This window comes from Balaenoptera ricei, chromosome 14, assembly GCF_028023285.1.
Source record: "Balaenoptera ricei isolate mBalRic1 chromosome 14, mBalRic1.hap2, whole genome shotgun sequence".
Classification (NCBI taxonomy): Eukaryota; Metazoa; Chordata; class Mammalia; order Artiodactyla; family Balaenopteridae; genus Balaenoptera; species Balaenoptera ricei.
The window spans coordinates 48,330,189-48,353,392 of record NC_082652.1 but is presented as its reverse complement, the minus strand read 5'-3'; the positions used below and the strand labels follow the sequence as shown (position 1 = coordinate 48,353,392).

General features: G+C 40.2%; 1 protein-coding gene across 3 annotated transcripts in view; it reads left to right on the top strand.

Moving 5' to 3' along the window:
* The window catches only part of KLHL14 (kelch like family member 14), a 127,860-nt gene that overhangs the window by 92,757 nt on the left and 11,899 nt on the right, over positions 1 to 23,204 (top strand). For all 3 annotated transcript variants that reach the window (XM_059894143.1, XM_059894141.1, XM_059894142.1), the window contains 2 exons: positions 10,726 to 10,815; positions 18,713 to 18,791. In XM_059894143.1, the coding sequence (XP_059750126.1) occupies positions 10,726 to 10,815; positions 18,713 to 18,791 (169 nt within the window). The remainder of the gene's footprint in view (positions 1 to 10,725; positions 10,816 to 18,712; positions 18,792 to 23,204) is intronic.

The following is a 23,204-nucleotide window of genomic DNA, read 5'->3' as shown; positions in this document are numbered from 1 at the left end:
TTTTCTGACCCAATTTAAACATGACAGTTTGGACCAAGTCTTTTCGGGATTAGTGTGACTGTCGATGTGCCTAAGAACAATCTCAGAAGCATACTGAAATTTCAGGTTCCTGGACCTAACCTTAGAAATTCAGATTCAGAAGGTCAGGCCTAGGACCCAGGAGTCTGGGATGGGGCCCAGGTGATTCCAGTGCAGGTGGTCTGGACCAGCCTGTCGTAGCTCAGGAATGCTCAGACTCTAGAGTACCCATGGGGTCTGTAACATGCAGTCTGACTCAGGATGTCCAGGGGGGTCCTGGAGATTCTGCATTGCTCATTATCTCCCGGTTGAGGTTGCTGCAGGTCCGTGCAACATACTTTGAGTAACAAGAACTTAGATGGTCAAGTCTCCCAGAGGCTGGTTCATGCAGCACTTACCCGCCAAAAGGCCCGACACAACTCTTTAGATTAGCTTCAGCCTTAGGGTCTCAACCTAAATTCTAAGGCAAGAAAAGTGCCGAATAGTCATGCACGTTCATAAATATATTCCTAAGTAAATATCACTTAACATTCAATGACTCTCTAGCTTTACCAGTAAAAAATGGTGCCAAAAAGGAGAAAATGGAACTTCACTATTCATCATATTGCCTACACGTTTCCCTGTTTGGATCTGCACAGCTCCAAAAAGTTGTCTACTTTTTCCAGCAATACAGATTTCAGAACTTTCTCAAGAGATGGTTCTACGTGCCTTGTGATGGCCAAGACCAGGGGCTCATCTCCTAAGATCATGGATGGCACTTTCATTTCCCCTGTGTGTTATAAGCTACTGACTCAGTACAGTCTTCATTGCCCAGCCCGCCTGCCCTCGTGCTTCCCAGATCCAACACATACACATGGGCGCATGGGAAGGCACACACGCACACACCATGAAATGACCATGGAGGAGTATATAACAAATCCTTCTGGATCTTTGCAACGAAATGTCCTTTGAAATCAAATAAGTGCAATAGCCCAATGATGTACTGAAACGGCAAGCGCAAATGCCGTGAGGGGTGGTCTGAAAGGAACGATGGTATTGCTCACTGTTCTGATAATCCTACCAGCTGCTTCCAGAGCCATCAGGTGGCTCCAAATACCAGGAGAAATTCAATTAGGGTAGAGGCCATGACTGCTTGTTGTCTAAGGAGAGAGTGCTCCAGAGGGGATTTGAGTCGAGGGGTAGGCTGCCCAAAAGGACGGCGGAGGTAAGAGCCCACCCTTTCTATTTGCTCCCATGTTCCCCAAACACGTTTTCTCTGGCCTCAACATAATAGCTGATATAGTATAGTGATCATAGTATTAAGGACATTTTGGAAATTGATCTAATTTTAATAATCATTTTTATAAAAATAATCCAATTAAAATATATCCCTAGAACTTAGCCTAAGATCTGGCACATAGTAGGAGCTCAATAAGTATTTGTTGAATCCATGTTCCTTTTACTGATGATGACTTTTGCTGCTGTGGCAACCTGGAAAATCCCGTCTTGGTTTTATGATTTATCTTAAGTCTCACTTTCTCCCTGAAGTTACAGTCGCTTCCTCCCTGAAGTTACGGGCACTTCCTCCCTGGTGCTTCCATTGTTCTTCTTCTAGAACACTGTGTATTCTATTTCTCTGTTTACACATTCTCTTTCTCTCTACACTGTGAGCTCTGAAATACAGGAATGGTGTCCCAGAGTTTAGCACAATAACTAATTCCTCAATACGAATTTTTGAATGAAAAAATGAATGAAGAGGTTGATTGATTCTTTTGCTGTCTCCTGGATTTTAAAGTGAACCACTGGAGTTCACTTTCCAATACTGAGTATGTGTGATCTACATCAGAAAATGCTTCTTTACAAATCCTCATTCTATGAACCATACCCATTTCCTTCTTCCCGCCGTCAGTAACTATGGGGCCATCATCTAAGAGAATTTAAGCTGTTTCACAATCATTTTTGCTATCCTGTTGCCATATCATTCACAGTATAAATAGCCCTGGCTCCTTTGACCTTTGTCAAGGATCTTATTTTCACACGTTTAAATAATATGAGTTGCTCTACTACTTTAATTCATTTACAGAGTTGACTGTTTTTTTTAACTGAGCCTTTTTAGGTGTAGAACAATGAAAAGTGCAATTTCTCACTCCCCCAGAAAGACATGATCAGGAAGACACTGTATTGGCACTTAGGAAAGGACAAACATCAAAGCACTAGCATGTTTCATCAATGTGTCTCTGAAAACACACTTTAAAACAGGAAAAAAAAACCAAAACCCTAGCATTTGGAAGAAATTGCAGTGTTCATTCTCAAAGATGTTTTACTTTCCAAAAGTGAAAATAAAACTATTTTAAAATTCTAACTAACATATCAAGAACTAAACAAAACAAAATAGTTGGTACACCGCATGGTAATAATAGAGTCGTAATTTGAAAAGTGAGTTTTGCTTGAATAGCTAATAGAAGTCTTATTTTAAGTCCCCTCAGCCTCCTCTGGTTGTTAGCATTTTCCTCCATTTAAGTGCTCAGAGCTAAAACTGTAAATCAACAAGGATTTATTGAAAACCTTTGACCTTGGCACAATTAGGCCTATGATAGATCCTAAAGAAATACGTCACAGTCTTTGAAGAACTTACAAACCTCCTTTGTTTAACACATGTTATTGCATAAAGGGTGACATCCATCCTAGATGCCATAGAATCCTGATCTAAGGCATATATCTTTCTTCCTTTCTTCCCTTTCTTCCCTTTCTTTCACTTCTTCCCTCCTTCGCATCTTCTGGTACCCATACATTTTTTACACCTTCCAAAGAAGTAAATGCCACAGTCTCTCTTAGTCAGCATTCACTCATTCATGCTACTAACATTTATTGATTCACTAATATTTCTAATTACTGTATTAGGTATAAAAGCTGTAGCAATGCCTAAGGCTGTACTATCCTATGTACTGGGCATTGTGGTGGGCATAAAGCTGTAGAAATGACACAGTCTGGCCTCAAGGAGCTTACAGATCCTTTAGGGGATGACACACAAAAGACAGATGATTTTAATACACTGTATCATGACTTGGCAAGCATAGGGTAAAGGCATGCATTTACTACAATAGTGGCACAGAGGAGAGAGTCACAAAGCAATACTCATTGTCAGGAAAACTCTCCCTTTGATACAATTTTGAATTATGAAAGAGAGGCAAACTCTCTTGTTCTTGCATAGCCTCCAAAACCTAACGCATAGGCACTCTTTTTCAGATTTATACATTTCGAACGCACTTCAACAACTTTGTCTCCAGTGGGACTGTGGGATCCCAGCTCTGTGTGTGCAGAATAAGTTGGGAGTGAGGAGAACGTGTTGGCCACCTTTGGGTTAATTCAGAACCTTCACCAACTCATCACTGGATTCAGACCCTGTGAATTTCTTACGGGATTTAATTTTCCAGACTCACTATCTATAATGATCAAGTCATCCCCAAATACACAAAACATTTCCACTTATTTGCAGCTTACAGGGATAGTAACCATCCATATACAACAGAAAAAAAAGTAACAGAACCTTTTCTGTGCATTATTTATTCAATAATATGTATCAAGCACGTGCATCATGTAAGATGTTTGACTATGTGTCTGTTTCTACCTCCAGAGAAACACTGGCCAAATTTCTAGATCTTTGCAGAAAGACAGGATGGTAGGATTAAGCTAGTAAATTTTTAAACATTTATGTTTCTCAATTATACTTACTATAAAATTGAAGAAAATGTAAGAAAAAAAATTCTCTACAATCCTACGGCAAGAAATACTCTTTCAATGTCATTAGACTGAGGCACCTTTCTTTCAGGTTATATTTGTTTTCAACAGCATGTAATTACTATTTGAATTTGCTTTAATGAGTAAATATTGCACAAATATATATTCTAGCAATACCATGCTTCCAAAATATCATTTATTTTGCCAGTTTAGATAACTCCATAGAAAAGAACACTTAAAGAACAGAAATCACGTAACTATAGGCAACTTATGATATCAAGAAGTCAAAAACCAACAGAAAAATGCATACCATACAAATGGATTTGAAACATATGGAAAGATGCTCAACCTCTATCACAAATGAATGGAGATTTAAATTTTAACTAGACACCAATTGTTCACCTACCGTGTTGGCAAAGGTACAGATATAAAAGGGGGTACGATGTGATGGTATCCATTAAAATGTAAAACGCACCCATTCTTTGGCCCAGAAATTTCACTTGGAGGAATTAATCCTACAGATAAATGCTCGTGTATGCGTGTTGTGGACCCACGAGGACACTCGGCAGAGCACTGTTTGTAATAGCAGCAACCTCCAACACATCCCCTTCCCTCCAGCCCCAGCGCCCCTACCTCATCCAGCCTCCATCATCCCTCATCTGGACCACAGGAGGGGTGCCCTGCTTGATCTTCCTCTTTTCCCTCTTTCACTCCTACAACATCCCTAGGAGCCAGAGTGATATTTTTAAAACATAAATCAGATCATGTCCCGCTGCGTGCTAAAACCCCTCCAATGCCTTTCCGTCATGCTAAGAATAAAATCGACACCACTTATCCTGGCTTCTAAAGACCCATCTACCCAACCTCTGCCTGCCTCCTGACTTCTCTCATGCCTCTCTAGCCCTCACCCTCAGTGCTCTAGACACAGAGGCTTTCTCTGGGCTGCTCAGGCACGTCCAGCTCATTCGTGCTCCAGGGTCTCTGCATGGATCCCTTCCCCTTATTTTCTCGCAAGGGCCCTTTCTCACCCTTCAAAATTTACCTTCAACACCAGTCCCCAGAGAGGCCTTCCCTGACCACCTCAGCTCGCCAGGCACTCACTCTCTAACACACTGTCCCGTTTTTCCCTTTTTACATTGTCTGTCGTCGCCTGGCTGTGTTCCTGTGCATTCCACGGTGTATTTGTTTACATTCTTCTTTTCCCTGTCATTTAGGTCTCGGAGAGCAGGGACGCTGTCAGCTTCATTCGTTGCTTTATTACCAGCAACCAGAAAAGTATCTGCACATAATAGGTGTTTAGTAAATGTTTGCTGAGTGAATTAATAAATGGCCATCAGAAGGGGATAGGACACGTTATTGGACACCCATCAGATGAAACACAGTATGGCTATTGAAAAGAATGGGCTGATAGGCAATCCAAGTGTCGTCCTCCGACCAAGACTGCACCGTCGCACAGATCTGGCCTCGGTCTCCCTCCCAGACCTCCTCTCAGATCCTTCTGTTCTTGGTCTTCTTGCTGTTCTTGCTACACTCCACATCTGTGCCCCAGGGCCTTGGCACTTGCTATTCCTGCATCTACGCCTACCTCTACCCCTGCATGGCTCGCTTACTCACTTCTGTCAATTCTCTGCTCAAAAGTCATCTGTTCAGAAAGCCCTCCCGGACTACTCTCAAAATTCCTCACCCTGTCCCTTCCCCTCCTTGGACCCAGCTTTACTTTTCTTCATTGCACTTATCATTTGAAACAAAAGTGCCTATTTATTTGTGTCCATGTTTATTACATGCTTCCCCTGACTCGAACGTTCCTTGATGCTGTCATGACCTCCCCAGCAGGTAGAACCTTGCCTGGCATACAGTAGCAGCTGAACAGGTCTTTGATTGGTGAGGAATGAATAAATGAATGTATTCTTGAGTGCAAAAAAGCAAGGTACTAAACAGTGTGCCCATAGAATGCTGTGTCAATTGTATTAACAAAAAATGACCCGTATATATAATCTCTCTGGAAGAAAAATCCAAGAACACAATAACAAGGATAGATTCTGCAGTAGGGAACTGAAAGGCTGAGAGGCATAAGAGAAAAACTTATTGTTCCTGTATATCATTATTTTTTATAAGACTGTATTTTTACAAAACATGGGCATTAATTACTTTTTCCAAAAATTATGTCATATTTGACAGTTTTGCAAGTTTATGCATTTGAAGCCAAAAGGAAATCAAGACCCTCATAAATGTTACTTGAAATGATAAACATTCAACAGCCATGTATTTAGCAATCCTATAAACTTGTCATAGCCCTATGCAATCTTGTTTGGATGTTCATGCAAAGCTGTGGTTGCAAAGGATACCTATACTTTCTGTTGGAAGGGGTATATATATTCCTTAGCTATAAAATATGGGAGGAAACAGGAGTGTGGATCTTAAGTAGAACAAGGCCTTCGTAAATGCAGCAAGACCCCTGCACATTTTATATGCCAGGAAAAGGGCCTCTGTGCCCAAGATATTTTGAATTTGCTCGCAAGGTTGAAATATGCCCTCGCCGTTTGAAAAATAAATAAAAACCCTCTGCCAATAGACTCTACCCATCCTTAACTAGCTGATTTGGTCAGTGTTTTTCTGGCTCCATCAAATACATGTAAATGTGTCTCACTTTAAGAAAATCCACTATTTGAATATGTGGATTTATAGAAAAAAATGTAAAGGAATGTCCACTTGCTTTAATCACGGATTCTTTTAAATATGAAAATAAGAAACATTTAAAATGTGATTCAATACCAAAAAATTATACAGAAATTTCAGGAACACCATCATTGAACACACAGGTACTTGGTAATTACTTGCTGGTTGGATGAACATACGTATTGAAAATCAGTAGAGTGAAATGGATGAGAGCATGGGTTGGGATCCAGATATCCCTGTGTTTGGATTCTATCTCTGCCATTCATTAGCTGAGTCTGACCTTCAACAAGTGACTTAACCTCTCAAGGCCTCAGTGTTTCTTACAGAAACAAAATGAATGACCAATGACTCCCTAATAGTTAGTTATATTAAATGAAAGATATAGGCAAATAAAATATAGATATATTTTATCATGTATTATATTTTATCACGTATTATAATATCATATATTATTTCCTTCATGTAATTTCTGCCTGATTAGGAGCAAGTAAGAATGAATCGTAAGTGCTGTTATATTTTCAGAGATATAGTATAGGTAACTATATATATATATATAATTACATATACGCATATGTATATAGCACCTGCACAATGCCTGGCACAGAGTAAATGTTTGGTAAAGGGTGGTTCCTATTGTGAAAAGTAACACAAAATACCCTGAGAGTTTGACTCTTCATTTTCATATCCACAAAGACCAATTTTGTGCACAACATGCCAGTACATTTCATTTCACTGTACAGGGAGGGGTAAAAGAATTTGTGTCACTGAGATCTTTGTGGCCTTAAAATTATGGGAAAACAATTAACAGGTATGTAAGTGAATTGTGGCAGAGATTCAACTTGTAACAATGGCTAACGTCTATTGAGTGCATGATGATTAGTCATTCTGCAGAGTAAATACTGTGACTTAATATCCTCTCCAAAGATGGCCTGCTTCCTACTTTCTTAATTAAACATATTAAATGTAAATGTTTTATTGAATTTCCCAGACTAGAATAGAATAGCAGGTATTTGGAGTGGGAAAGGCAAAAATGGTACAAATTGCTTCAAACTTAGTGACTAAATGAATGTGCTCCCTCGGATGACCAAAGGTTTCTTCCTTTTCAGTTTTCTGGCTTTTTTTTCCCCTTTCCTTCTAGCACTTCGAGTTTGTTTAATAAAGTTGAGAATTTTCACAAAGGGCCTTATGAACACGTGTTATTAGATTTTAAATCTGATTTGAAAGTGCCTGTCTCCTACTCCCTGTGAGTAAAGTGACCTTTTTAAATGGAGGGAAGTGGGTTTAGATGACAGTCATGATAAATGCGGTCACGTTCACTCAATAAAATAAGGCCCAGTGCATTTGAGGATAAATCAGTGAAATGTACAGCCCCACCTGTCTGTCTCCATCACTCATTTCCACTGTCACTTTCACAGTGGCTGATGGATCACAGTCGCTGTAAAATTAGACAGCCTTTAATCTCATTTCATCCTGATTAGCTTCTCTTTACCCTTTCCCTCTAACTCACTGACTGACACGCTAAAAACTCACACCGGGCTGTATATGAACAGGGAGTACAAACTTCTCCTCCGGTACCTGCTTGTGAGGGTGAGGCCGGCGTGCATCCCTAGAGAAGTCTGGAAGGGAGAGGGCGTGTCTTCCTCGTTATTTAAAAGATAATCAATAATTGCGGTACCCAGTGCCATTTTAAGCAGATGTTTTCTCTTGATCACTGCCCTCTTTATTTTGCTTTCGTTCAGGTTTAATCAGAAGTCAAAGAAATGAGGTCTCTTGCAAAACTCAAACATTGATTTCATATCGATTTTTTTCTAATAGATTTGGAGCGTTTTACATTCAGAATAATCCCAAAGAGTTATTTGTGTGTATTTATAGCCTCTCAATTCACAGTAATAAATCAGAAAAGACAACAATTCAGGAATGAAAATGCTGAAAGAGCCAAGAAATATAGCATACAAGGTTTTAAAACAAGAGTAAAAATGGGTAGGTAAATGAGAATATCTTCAAGCAGCCTTTATATTAGCATTTCAAAGACCTTCTCGTATTTTGAAAGTTTCAATAGTTAGTTTAGTGCAATAGTTTCATTTGTTTGCATAAAGCATAACAATAGGGGTAATCAAATGAGAAAGAGGCTTAAGAATAAATCATGTATTCTTTCCTTCACTTAATTTCTGCCTGAATGGGAGCAAGTAAATGGCAAGAACAAAACACAACTGTTGTTCTATTTTCAGAGTCTGTGCTTTATTATAAAGCTGGACTTCCGGTTGAAAAGAAGATAATACGATTTTTTATTACTTATAAAATGTGGGCATTGAACTGACCAAAAATTTTAAATAAATATTGGAAGACTGGTAGTCATAAAGTAAGTTGGTTGTATCAGTGGCCGCTGTTCTTACACGCATGTCTCATATGAGTATATGCTTACAGGTGACAATGCTGTAAGTTTACTGCCCAGATGGCATTGTGATAAACCAGAGTAGCACCAGGCTGTCCACAAAATACACAATATACATAATATATGGGTAGCATAGTTTTGTGTTTGGCGTTTTGCAACCAGCATCATAATCCAAACAATGATGATTTAATTTAAGAAAAGAAAAAAAGATGTTCAAAACGTATCCAGTCACACAATTTTAGTTGCTGCATGAACTCAGCATATACTCTGCCCCAATGGGCTCTGAGAAGTGAAGCCTGCAGAAGCTATATGGTTAAAAGCATTTTCCAAAGACATAACTAAGGGTTGAGGGGCAGAAGGACATTGCTGAAGTGATTCCCTAAATCAATTGACCTAATTCATGGGCCACACAAATCCCTGGCACGCCCAATTTCTACATGATCCCAGAAATCCAGGGTTTCCATACCAATGTCTTCTCCCTTGTGGCTATAAGTTCGAAAATAGTGAATATTCACAGTAAAAGTGAATACATAATAGAATAATGAAAATTCCTAAAATCTTTTCATATGAAGCGTAAGCGATCTGATTTGCTCTTTCAGAGGCTGTGTTACAGGTTTCAAAGCTATGCCTGTTTCTCCTTGTTTTTGTTTACATATCTTAGCCAGCATAAGTGCATTCTGAGAAAAAAGATCATAAAAACAAAGTGAAATGAGATATATATCATCCAAAGTAAATTGGGTATAAGATAGGCTCGTTCTCTCTCTCTCTCTCTCTCTCTCTCTCCATTGGCAAAAGAGTACAGAGTACGAGCTGGCCCTGACTCATATTGATTTCCCACTGCACTGGTTTCTTAAGTGCTCTGCTGATCTGTGTCAAGCAATAAGTTCCCTGCCTGAACATGCATATCACCTCCCCATTTGTCCTCACTTAGATTTAAGGTGCCCATATGATGAGCTGAACAAGGACATCATTTTTCCTACTGGTGTCACTGGGCCCAAACCACTGCCTGTGATATGATAACTAATGCTGCGTAAGTTTACATTCGCCATATGACATAATAATAGCAGAGACTAACACTGCACTGCACACGGGGTGACGGGGGCGTCCTATTCTTCTTGTGTGTGTCTCCCCAAAGAAAATGGAAATGAGAACAGATCCAGCGAAACCTTTGGTGGGTTTCTGGATCACTCTTCCCTCCTCACAGCCACCACATTTGGGGCAGAGCAGGGCAAGACGAGGGGAATGGATATTTATGATGTTCCTGACGGTTTTTATCTTTGTTCCAGAAGAGCTCTTAAGCAGATAGATAGAAAATGTGTGATTGTGCTGCTAATGACATTGTACAGGAAATTAAGCGTATACATTTGGAGAAGGCATTAAATCAGCAGGACCTTAATTTAAAAACTTAAAACTGTATGGAAATTCAGCTTGCTCATTGCTGTGGAATAGAAAGCAACCAAGCACCCTGAGTCTGTTTATGGAAAGATTGCCAGCAAGCCAAGTTTGGGCAGAACAGCTTAATGGCTCCAAGTGGATGCTGGGTTATTTCTTCCAAGAAGTAAGCCCCAGCCCTGACCATTTGGGAGTGTCAGTCATGGTTGTAGACTGCACGATCCCCATCATCAGGCAGGTGAGGAGGACTTAAGAATTGAAAGCAGCCCGACAGGTTGTTCTTGACTAATTTGCAGAATAACATTATGTAAAATTAATCAAAAGGGGTGGGGTTGGCAATTGCTGGGAACACACCGCTGAGCCACTGCGGATTGGTGGGTGCCCCACTCTGCTTGTCTATGTGCTTTTCTTCCTTCTGACTTAGTCTCACGTTTGATACATTTTGGTGAAAGCACATAACTAGTGAGCCAAGGTATCAAGTCCTAAGATGGAAAATTTTATACGTCTTTTTTTTTTTTTCTCAATTCCAGTTATGCCATACAACAGTGCCCATCACTGCGTTGTGGAGGTGGAAAACTTCCTGTTTGTGTTGGGCGGAGAGGACCAATGGAACCCTAACGGTAACTATTGAACCACTTAACAGTAGGTGCTCAACAAGCCTGTGTGTGATGAGAGGTGCCAGCGGCAGTCCGTTTTGTAATTACCGTGGAAAACATATTTCTGTGCAGCAGGGACAAACGAAGTAGTCGGTGAAGTGGGCTGACAATTGGAGGGAGGGTCCACCGTTGAGCTGGCAGAGGACACACGCAGCAGTGCATTCACTCATGGACTCTCTGGGGATTTGGCTTCACCGTGACGCCCAGCCCCTCTCCTGACCCATCCCCTGAGGAATGCCACCAGCGTGAGCCCAGACTCCCTCAAGGGAGGTAGCAAGCGGCAACTATTAAGAATTCTCACCACCTTCTCCACCACTTTTCTCCCATTTTATCAGGATAATAATATGCAGTTTCAATAAATAAGCGTTATCTGCTGTCGCGCTGTACATGACCTGAGCTGAAGTTCCTTTGCAGCGTTCATTACTTGACACCTGTTCCGGCTGCTGCATCTTCTGCAAGGGCTTCGTCCACAGATTATCCACCATCTTCCCTGTTGATGCGATTACTTCATAATTGTATCACAAAGAGAAAGTAAACATCTGAATACACTTCCCAAGCCTAATGTAGGGAGAACACTGCGCCTTGCAGAACACGCAAAATTATCAAGATATTTTTGGAAATCTTGCACGTGAAGGAGGGGTTGCAGTTGTAGCCTTCTGTGTAACAGAGATCATTATGAGTGAGAAACCATAAAACAGCTTGCAGGTACACATTTTTGCTTTAAACCCCCAGAACAGCCAGCTGAAATTACATGTACTGCATATATTTTATGGTGAATGTTCTCTTTCAGCATCTGCACAAAGGCAAATTATAGAAAATTGTTACATCTGTTCACTCTAGAAAATCTTAAAGGAAAACAACCCAGGCCACCCTCCAAGAACATTTCTTTGAAGAGAAGGGGACATTCTTTCTCAAGATCAGCTTTGTTGGTTCATATCTTTCAGGTTTGGAGAGATGGTTCCGGGGCTTTGGGAGAAACAGATTTGGATCAGGAACAAAAATATTTAATATCTCTCCTCTAACTTATCTTTGCAATGACTGATTTGATATGTTAAAACAAAACAAAACAAAAACCCTGGCCAATATACAATCCACTGTAAACTCTCCATTTCCTGTTTAACCTCTTCTTCCGAGGAAGTGATTTGAACAGAATGGAGCATTTGTAAGGAAACGGTACGCAGCCAGCAGGTTTATCTAAAAAAGAATCTGCAGAACTTCATTTTTGGGGGTTTTTTTTTGTTTGTTTTCTTGAAGGCCAGATGAAAACTAACACATAACAAGAGAAGGCTGGAAAGTCCTGTTTCTTTCCCTTTTTTTTTTTTTTTTTTGGTCGCACCGCACGGCATATGGGATTTTAGTTCCCCGTCCAGGGATAGAACCCACACCCCTTGCAGTGGAAGCGCAGAGTCTTAACCACTGGACCGCCAGGGAAGTCCCATGGAAAGTCCTGTTTCTAATGATGGTGCTCTCTCAGCCCACCTCCGTTCCCACGTGGGATAAGCCTCTGCTAAAAGACCAGTCTTGGGGCGACAACTCAGTTTTCACAAATCACTATGAACCTCCCATTCCTGTGAGACAGACCTTAATCAGCAACACAGAAAACCCGCTCCCTGGGTTTACCCCTGCCCCCCCCCCTGCCCAAAATAACCTGCCACTGCTTACCGTTCAACTTCTATCAGACACACAACTGAGAGGATGGGTGGGGGGATTAGGGGCGAGTATAAGGGACATATTCCTTCCTCTAGTCTAGAGAATCGAGATTTTATCGTTGAGCTAATTCAGATTCCCATAAAACTACGCCATTGGACCTCACTGATTTGCCTCCCCCTGACCCCTGAGAGGAGCAGTGATTCAGTTTAAAGCCCTCAACAAATATGCTGTGAGAAAAGACTACAGAAAGCACAGCATTGCATTTCCTGTGGGGGCACCTTTCACTGCCACCACTCAGCGTGCTCTATGTGAAGACCTGCGTGACAAGTCCTTGTCAAACCAAAGTACTGAGGCATGGTGTGCTTTGAACAATTACTTCTAACGCCAATCATATGATTTAATGTGTCTCTTTTGCTTTAGCCGCCAGGAGGCTCAAAATTGAACTTCAGTAAAACTTTAATTACTATATTTTGTTTACTTTTAGTCTCCATATGGGCCTAGCAGCTCACAACTCTCTTTCTGTAAGACCCTTATTTAGAACTTTGGGAGTTCCACCTGCAAATCTGAGTCATTCTGTCCCTGACTTGTTTCGCCTTTGAGGTCATTTAGTATAGATCTGGGTAAATGCTGATGAGCCACTGATTAGCATCTCCTAAGCAGAGGATAATTGGTCACACTGTGAGGCAAGCAGGCCAGTCTTTTGTACCTCATGTCAACCAATCAGTCATTGGCTGAGGCCTTCCCCCAGGTGGGGGTGAGGGTGGGCAATGAAGTGGCCTGTTCAGCTGAGGGCAGTTCTCTAGAGAGGGAGCAGCTGTGACCATGAACAACCAACAACCAGCAGCTAGGGAACAGGTGTACCAATCTGGTAAAAGTATCTCAGCTAGGTACCAAAACACACATCCATCACCATCCCTTAAATAGTTTCCATGGAGCTTCCTATTCCATCCATCTGGTCAACCACAGCTGACCGTTTTGGTATTAGTCATAGTATTTATTGAGTACTCATTATTTCCCAGGAACTTTGCTAAGCACTCTTCTGCATCATTTCACTTAATCCTCACGACCATCCCATGAGGCCTGTTGCATGAGTGCTCTAGTTTTTCTATGAGGAGTCTAAGCCCTAAGAGTTTAAACAACTTGCCAGGACACACAGCTTGCAAGAAGATGAGTGATTCCAACGTAGGTCTGTCTGACTCCAGAGCCTCAACCTTTAGCCAGTGTATCACACTCTCCACCTCACATAAACATATGTATTTAATTAGATATTAAACAACAATTGTGCATTTGCCTTTGATCTTGTGAAGTTAAATCAGTATTGTATCACCATGGACAGTGGCTCTTACTGGCTCCCAAAGAGCTCTTCATTATTCCCCATTTAGAAGACCATGAAGGGACACCATCATCTCAAAGATATAGGATTTTCATTTTATAATACCTCATACAACTAAAAAGGAAGCAGTTAATACCCAAACTTATAAAGAACAGCAATGCTATAATAATATACAACATGCTTTAATTTCACTACTGACAGGGAGGAAAAATTAAAAATCCATGAGTTTAAATGTTATGTATACATCAGTTCCAAAGATGAAATCTTAAGTTAAACTTTAGTCCTTATGAAAATGGTGCCTGAGATGCATGTCTTTGAATGAAATACAAAAAAGTACATTTCAATACATGCTCATAAAACACAAATAGGTACACATAAAATACAAATATAATTTTATTTACTGATTATCTTGATTACAGGACCAAAATTTGAAATCATAAAACATATGAGTTACTGGAAATATAAGCAGGATACATACATTTTTTTTCTACTCAGCTATAGATATTAACTCCCATTAACTCCCTTCATGTCATTAGTGATAGACTGCATTGTAATATGCTAATATACATTCATATATTCCTTCAGTGCCCCAACTAACAGAGAACCAATTTACATTTGTCACTTACTGATGATTGACTCCCAAAAAAACTGCCCACGGGGGATTTCCTTGTCTTCCTGCTTCCTTCCCCTCCACCACTGGCTGAAAACTGCCGCCCCTGCCCCATTTTACCTATCTCCCAAATGATAGTCAACAACAGGGTCTGGTGACAGGACATCATCAAAAAAGGGAAGAAGTGGAGGAAGGGTTAGAAGAAAATGGAAAAGATAAGAAACTAAAGGAGTGAAGAGTATTCCAAAATTCCATTGCATGTGGCTACCCCTCTCAAGCTTCTAAGCAGTGTCAATGAAAGCCACAAGGAAGAGATGAATGTCCCCATTTTATCTCACTTTCCTCACTCTACCACACTCATTCCTTCTGAGATTTATTATCCCCTCTGCACATCCTTTGCCAACTTTAGAACATATTTCTTCTTTTTATCTTCCCATCCTCCATCCTTGCCCTTTTTTCACACCATCGACTCTGCCTCTGGAAACTCTTTCTTCATCTTCCATCGAAATCACACCAGTCCCTGCTTAGCCTTTTCTCTGAGTGAAGGCCACTGCCGTTACCACCAATAAGCAAAGCAAATAGCTGATTTCCACCACCAGTGCTCAGCATGTGAAGGCATCTGTCCCATTGCTGAAAGGAGGTAGATGTCTTCCTCCAAATGGAAATTCTAAACCAAACTTCACAGAGAAACACTCTTATACATGGTGTGTATATTCTACATTCCTCTTAACAACCCTGATCTTCAGATACATTTGGGAATTAACCTTGAAACCTGACTATCAAGAATGGCTTTTTTTCTACAGGGACATGATTGCAAATTCTACAAAAACTTTCTTATAAACCAACTCTAGATATAATCCTTCCTTGGGTTGGAGCCTCCCTTTGTGGGATTCAAGTCTTTTGGGTCATACTCACTCGTGGCACTCTTAACTCTTTCTGCAATCCCCAACTCTTTCTGTAATCCCCAAATAAAACTTGACTTACCACGCAACCAGGCCATCCAAACCCTCCCATGCAATCCTTGGAACTCATGATCTCACATCAACAAGATCCCTATAATCCTTAAACTCTTCCCTAAATGGTCCCTTCAGCTTCTTTTCTAATCAAAGCCTGGCTATTCTCTGAGAGGACTGTTTTCCCAGCCACCCCCTTCAATGGGGACTATGTTCTGTTCCCCACCCCCGCCCTTATATTTCACATTATTGGAGGCTGATAGCTTTTCTACTTCTTCTTCATTGCCACTCCCACATCCTTAAAACTCACCACTTTAAAGGATGTCTTCAGATTTTACCACCTGCTGCCCCTTTATATGGCAGCTACCCACTGTTATCCTGGAAATGCCACCTCCTTCACTCTACCCTACCACTTTTTCATTGTCCATCATCCCCTCATGCCCTTACTTCCCTCCTTACTGAGCTTATATTCTATTGCCCATCCTTATAATCACATTAGTGCATACACCTGCAGCCCTCGTGTCCTTCTCTCCTATTATACTTGCCTGGTAAAGCCCCGGTCCTGGTTAAACCCAACTCTCTTCCACTTCTCCCCTCCCCCTGAGCAACTAAATGTGTTGCTCAGAAAACCATACGGCCATGCTGGCTACTAATGAACCATGCTGGCTACTAGCCAACTCCACTAAGTTTCCCTGGTCAATGGCACTCTTCCACCCTCTGAGTTAATTATTTCACACCTTCTCTCTCCTCAAATACCTTTCTCCAAAACCTCCCTCCTCACTCTCAGCTGATAGCCTTGCTTCTTAGTCCAATGAGGACAGAAGCAATCAAAAGATAAAATCTGCGTCTTGCTACCACCAAATCCATTGCTACCCGTATATTTTAGATAAAACATATCTCTCTTATTACTGTTTCTGCTCCAACTTAAAGCCTATTCCTCATTCCCTTTTGCCTACTCAAGGACTTTGGAGTACTTCTGAATTGAAAAACACAACCAAGAACTAAATAAAATTTTCTCTCGATGCTGCATCTTCCTGCTATAATCTTCTTTTTGTGTCAAAAGTCCTAAGAAGCATTGCTTATCCTCTTGCCTCTGCTTTCTTACATCTTCATCTCTCCTGAGGAGTCCCCACTCAGGCTTTCATGCCCTCCTATCCACTGAAACAATGCGTGTCATGGTCACCACCAACCCCCATGTTTCCAAATCCTATGATCAGTTCTCCGTTGCTCACTCCTCTTTTTGAAACACTATTTGACGTGGCATCTAAAATACCACCATACTTTTCCTCCTGCTTCTGACAATTCCTTTTCTTTGCTAGTTTTTCTTCTTCCCCCCCAGGGCTCATTTCCGGCACTCATTATCTTCCATTTCCATACCCTTTCCCTAAAGAGTTTCATCTTGTTCTTTGATTTTAAACAATATCTCTTGACTAATGACTCCAAAATTTGCACCTGCAGCCTCATTTAGCCAGTGGTCTACCAGCCAATTATGCTTTGAGATCCGATAGGCCTCTCAAGGTTAAGTCCAAAACAGAACTCATGGCTTCTCTCCCTAACCCCCCAACTACCCCTGCCTGGTCTTCCCCACCTTGGCAAATTGCATGACCTTCCATCCAGTTCTGCTGGCTAAAAACCTAGCAGTCGTCTTTAATTACTCACTTTTTCTTATACCAATGCTCAATCTATCATAAAATTTTATTGGCTGCGCCCATAGGATAGATCCCAAACTTGACCATATATTGCCTCCACCTCCACTCAAGCCAGCTCTTGCCTTGACTGTTGCGATGGCCTCATGACAGGTCCCCCACTTCCAGAGCAGCCCTTGTACGGTCTAGTTTTTTACACAACAGCCAGAGTGATCATGATAAGAGGTAAATTAGGCCATGTTTCTCATTTGCTCAAAACCTTCCAGTGACTTCCTGATGTTCTTATGACAAAAGATGAAACTTGACACCAGTCCATAAGACACACCGTGTCTGGACCTTGATATACTTCGACTTCTGTCCAAGTCACCCCAGCATTCTTGCTGGTTTTGAATGCATGGCCAGCCCAGGGACTTTATACTCACCTTCCCCACTGCCTGAGATGCTAATTCTGTAGATATTTGCATGGCTTGCAGAAGATATCTGTGAGCAGGTGACCATCCTACTGAAATTGGCTTCCCCTCTATCAATCCCTGCTTTATTTTTCTTTCCGGCATTTGGTAAAGAAAATATAGCATTATTATATATGTATTTATTTACAAGTCTGTGTTTATTTATTTGCAAGAACGAGGACTTTGTCTTTCTCATTTACCAACATATTCCCAGAACCTAGAACACATAAGACACATAGTGAGTGCTCCATATATATTCTTGCAATTAATAATTGTGTTGTGTATACATGCCCGTGTGAGTGCGTGTACACACACACACACACAATCCTATCTGTTTATTCCTGTGGTGAAGTTTGGTACCTATATTTCAATGGTTAGTTACACATACGTTAATGAAAAACAGACTTTTAGAGCTAAGACTTCAGGTGCTTTAGATGATTGTCATCTCAGTTGCTACACAGAAAATGGAATACACTCTTTTGCTTCTATTTCTTGCTTTGGTGTCAATCTGTATGTAAAACAAGATTCATTTTAATACCTTGGAGGCATTACTGTGTTTCTTAGGCTCAACAGAGGAGATAAGCTTGTTAACCAGCTCTGAGGACGCATGTTTCCCATTTCAGTAAATGTACCTGTGATACATCCCAGCAACTGTGCTTTCCCCAAATGCACAAACAGAACTTGCATGACAGTCATAGCCTACAACTGATTTCCTAATGCAAACTCTTATTGTAGTGATTGCTATTGTTTCCCTGGAGACCGAGTGGACTCTTCCACTGCTAGAATTCTTGGATCATTTAGAAAAAGGTTCTATCCAGAGATATCACACAAGTTAGTCTCTGGAACTGATTATGTATAGACAATAACTTCATGTTTTTAAAACCTATAAACACCAAAATACAGAAATTTTACCCTAACTTTGGGATAAAACTAGTCTGGTAAACATACTTGCTTTTATTATTATGGTTGATTTATTTTTATTCCAACTCATCCTCCCCCCAGAAAAAGTGGAGGAGAAAAGAAGAAAAAAAGGAAAAACGTTCGAAGGGGCACATAAGTTTTTCTTTTGACTTATCACTTCTCATACTGTGTTAGATAGTCCCTCTACTTAATTCATCTGTTTGTTAAACCTGAGAACAGAGGCATCTTATAAAATACTTTTAAATGTGCAAAACAACAAAGGAATTTAAGTTTTAAGTGTCTCAAATATATTTTTACAGGAAAACACAGTACAAATTTTGTCAGCAGATATGATCCCCGTTTTAATAGCTGGATACAACTTCCGCCCATGCAAGAAAGGTAAGTGTCTATTTCTTAGGTCTGAAACATTTGTGGCTGCTTTACTGGAAGCAAGGATGCTGACTGGTTTTCCATGATAAGGTACGCTAAACAGAGCCAATGAAAGACACGGGAGTCAAACACAAAACCTGGCCTGGCCAACTTAGACTAACTGCCTTATTAACTCAATGGAAAAAATAATCAAGTAAGTCAATTATTTGTCCCAATGGAGGAAGAAAAAATTTGTATGACTTGTCTTGCTTTTTTTGTTACTAGTTAAAGTTCACTTTTTTATTGAAGTATAGTTGCTATACAATATGTGTACAATATAATGATTCACAATTTTTAAAGGTTATACTCCATTTATAGTTATAAAATATTGGCTATATTCCCTGTGTTGTACAATATATTCTTGTAACTTCTTTTATACCTAATAGTTTGTACCTCTTAATCCCCTACCCCTATCTTGCCCCTCCCCCCTTCCCTCTCCCCATTGGTAACCACTAGTTTGTTCTCTATATCTGTGAGTCTGCTGCTTTTTTGTTATATTCAATAGTTTGTTATATTTTTTGGATTCCACATACACGTGATAGCATACAATATTTGTCTTTCTCCGTCTGACTTATTTCACTTAGCATAATGCCCTCCATGACTTGTCTTCCTTTTCCACATTGAATTGGTTTTTTTTTTTTTTTTTGACAAGCAGAGCTACAATTTCACTGGCTATTCCACTCTTCTTAGTTATAATATATTTAAATCTTACCATTGAAATATAAAACACCATTCTCACAATGATATGTATATACTTTGATGCAGAAATTTTAATATTGAAGTTTTCAGGCCTCACAGTCTCAAATTCATTACATTTACCTCCTCAAATATCTTCCCATCATGCATTCAAAAACAGGTGATTTGTTAGCTTACAAAAAAAAACAGTTTTGCAAAGTGTCCTCTCATTTTTAATGTATGCAGTGTTTATCTCACCCAGTTCTCCTGGCATCAGAGGACAATAAGGCAACTATGTTTATACATATTCAGTTCTCCTGACTGTTACCTAGGCAGGACACCATGTCTTAATATGCACATGTAAATTCACACACTAAAGTTTGAACACTTGGTTCTTTTCAAATAATAGCTCAACATCCTCTTGAGCAAATTTTCCAATATAATAGTAACGATAAGCTGCAACCTATTTCCTCTTCTCGATTGGACTAAGAAATAATTTTCTTTCTTATTTCCTTCATAACCTTAACATCTCCTTGTTTAAACATTCAATCAGCTTACACTGAGATCAAGTTAAATCCTTAATCATAAATTCAAAGTTAAAAAGAAATTTTCAGATCATACCATTCCTCAAAAAGGTACATTACTACAGAAAGAGAGTATGGATCTCTGCTATAAAGAAACAATATCTAACTTCCCATTCCATATAAGCATATTAAAACTCTCTTTCAGGAGACTAAAAGCTATACATTGAAAATGATGAGGCACAATATAGTCTAAGGACCACAGACACCGGTAGGGAATGTCTAGTTGTAAGGTACCTCAAGAAATTATTCTGAGTCAGTTAATATCCTGACAAACTTCTCAATCCTCCTGTTGTGTATACATGTATATATAAAAGCCTCTCCTGATGTCTTTCTCCAAAGTACCTTGTTTCTCTCCTTTTGGGGTTATTTTCTGGTTGCTGTTATTGTAGCTGCATCACTTTACCCTTTAATCAAAACCATTCCAAAAAATTTTATTAAAAAAACATTTTAAAAATACACATCAATAACATGTTTGAAATGTCAGCATCTCATCACTATGGTCGCCTTTGCTGGGGGCTGTTCACCACGATAATTAACCTTCACGCCTTGGGTTTGGGAGGCATAACTCACGTCGCGGTCAATTATCTCACTGTAGAGCCCCTAAGGATGAGAAGTATTGCTGCAAAACCTAATTAGTAATTTTTTTAAATGTGTATTGTTTACTTGATATTCTATAATGACTTCCTCTGAGGCGCTATGGCCTATCATGGCAGGGTCCTACTTAGACAATTTTTAGCAGCTCATTGACCTGATGAAAAGACCTGCCATGGTCTGTCGGCACCCGGCAGCCACCGTTGACAGGATGAACTGTTTAACGTTTCTTTCGAAGTCATTATGGTATATCATGTCGGGTCCCTAGTAAAAGAAGTTTTTTTTTAGATTTAGAACAATCAACTCGATAGACCAAATAAAGAGCTCCTTCCAGAGCTGAATGGGAAAAGGCAGATCTCACAAATGCCCAGTCAATCTTCTAGCTCCATATCTCCTATGGGTTGGTTGACCCAGGCAGCAATCCATAACTTAAAATGAAATTTTCCTGTCATTGCCGAGCTTCCGTTCAACATAGCAAGTACAGTTAGCTACCAGCATGGTTTAATTGGTGATTAAACAAAGAAGGGAAGAAAATCTAAAATATATGAGATACTCTTCAGATCAGAAAAGAGGTTTCTTGAGACATTTGACTTAATTTTGCATTGTATAGATCATGAGTCAAACTCACCAGAAGTTCCCCACCTCCCTCCTTCCATTAGCTGCTGCCTAACTGCTGAGAAGTTGTTATTATGCTGAGAAGTTACCAAGCTGATTGAGAATAATAGAAACACATTGAAAGCCACCTCTGGGGTCACCCACTCTTACAGAGCGGGCTGGGCAAATTCCTAGGATTATTTTACCTAATCAGAGCGTCCAAAAGAATATAATAAACTTGCAGGGGCTTCCCTGGTGGCGCAGTGGTTGAGAATCTGCCTGCCAATGCTGGGGACACGGGTTCGAGGCCTGGTCTGGGAAGATCCCACATGCCGCGGAGCAACTGGGCCCGTGAGCCACAGCTACTGAGCCTGCGCGTCTGGAGCCTGTGCTCCGCAACGGGAGAGGCCGCGATGGTGAGAGGCCCGCGCACCGCGATGAAGAGTGGCCCCCGCTCGCCGCAACTAGAGAGAGCCCTCGCACAGAAACGAAGACCCAACACAGCCAAAAATAAAAAAAAAATAAATAAATTTATAAAAAATGCAGAACACCCTCCCAGTTCAGCAGAGAAATGGGCACGTGACCTCCAGGCTTACTCAACCATAGGTCAACTCATGAATTGTATGCCTGCTGCCTATGAGGTTACGGACAGAAGTAATTAGACAAAAGTACAAAGATAAATGTAAAGCTGTTGAGTTGTTTTGGTCTCAGATTTAGGGTTTGATTCTTCAGTAAGAAGAGGGCAAAAATGAACACTTGGATCAATAAAAATGCTTTGGTGACTTTAATGTTGTTTTCCAAAAAAGTAGACATTTTAGGTATTATTCTTGTGGAGATATTACCCCCTAGCTAGTCTTGGAAACAGAAAAGAAAAAGAAGGGAGGGAGGGAGAGAGAAAGCCATTTGGAGAGCACCAGTAACAAAGTTTAAGTTTCACAGACTAAGTGAAAATCTGGAAGCAAATACAACAAAGATGTTTCCAAATTTAAATACTATGTTTCTAGCAGCCTTACAAGAAACAATGGGAGACAATATTGTGTTTAAAAAATCTGTTGTTTTTAACCTGATGGTAAAAGTCAAAAGTTGAAACTGAGATACAATCTCAGTTTTCTGACCTAAGGGTCAGAAAGAACTTGTAAAGATCTGTACAATACACAGGTTCAAAGTATATTTATAGAGGTCATTAGTAGTCTTTTTAAACTTATCTCAATTCATTGAATATCATCTCTGGCATTGGGACAGAGGATGGAAGGGTGGAGGAGAGAGAGAAGAACAATTTGAAATACAAATAGTGTAATTCCATTAAAAAATCTTCAATAATCTTGAGCTTCCTTTTTCCCCAAAATAAAACAGCCTAATCAGGTGTGCTCTTCATGTGGGTAGGTGGGGCAGGGAGCATTCCCAGGAGAGACCTGATACGGTAAAATTTTAGCCTCGAGCAAATGTTCACAGTTGCTGATAGACCATTAACTTATCCAGTGTTTCTATAATGCATTTCGTGAATTCTCACTTTGGGCATGCAAGGGAGTAAGTCAGAGACTCAGAACCTTCGCTATTAAAATTTCTGCATAAAAATGCACTTTTAGTCAGGAAGTGAAACCTACTGATTTTTTTTTTTTTCCCCCGTTCAGAACCTAACAGTGACACTGTGTGGATAAAACTAGGAGTACACGGAGCCTCAGATTAGGAACGCCTGGGCTAAGAATAGAGAGTTCCGACAGGCTCCCTCCGGTTAAGAGAGGAACGAAGGAAACAGAACAGAAAGAGTGAGAAAACTGAACTTTAGACAAGATAATAGGAGTTCACACTGCCAAAAGAAGATCTTTCTCTTATTCTCCACTATCTAAACTTCATTAAATAGAGGATTTTCATACTTGTCATGACTAACATTTTTCTCTTCTAAACCAGAATATAGTACATAATACATAGGAGAACTCAG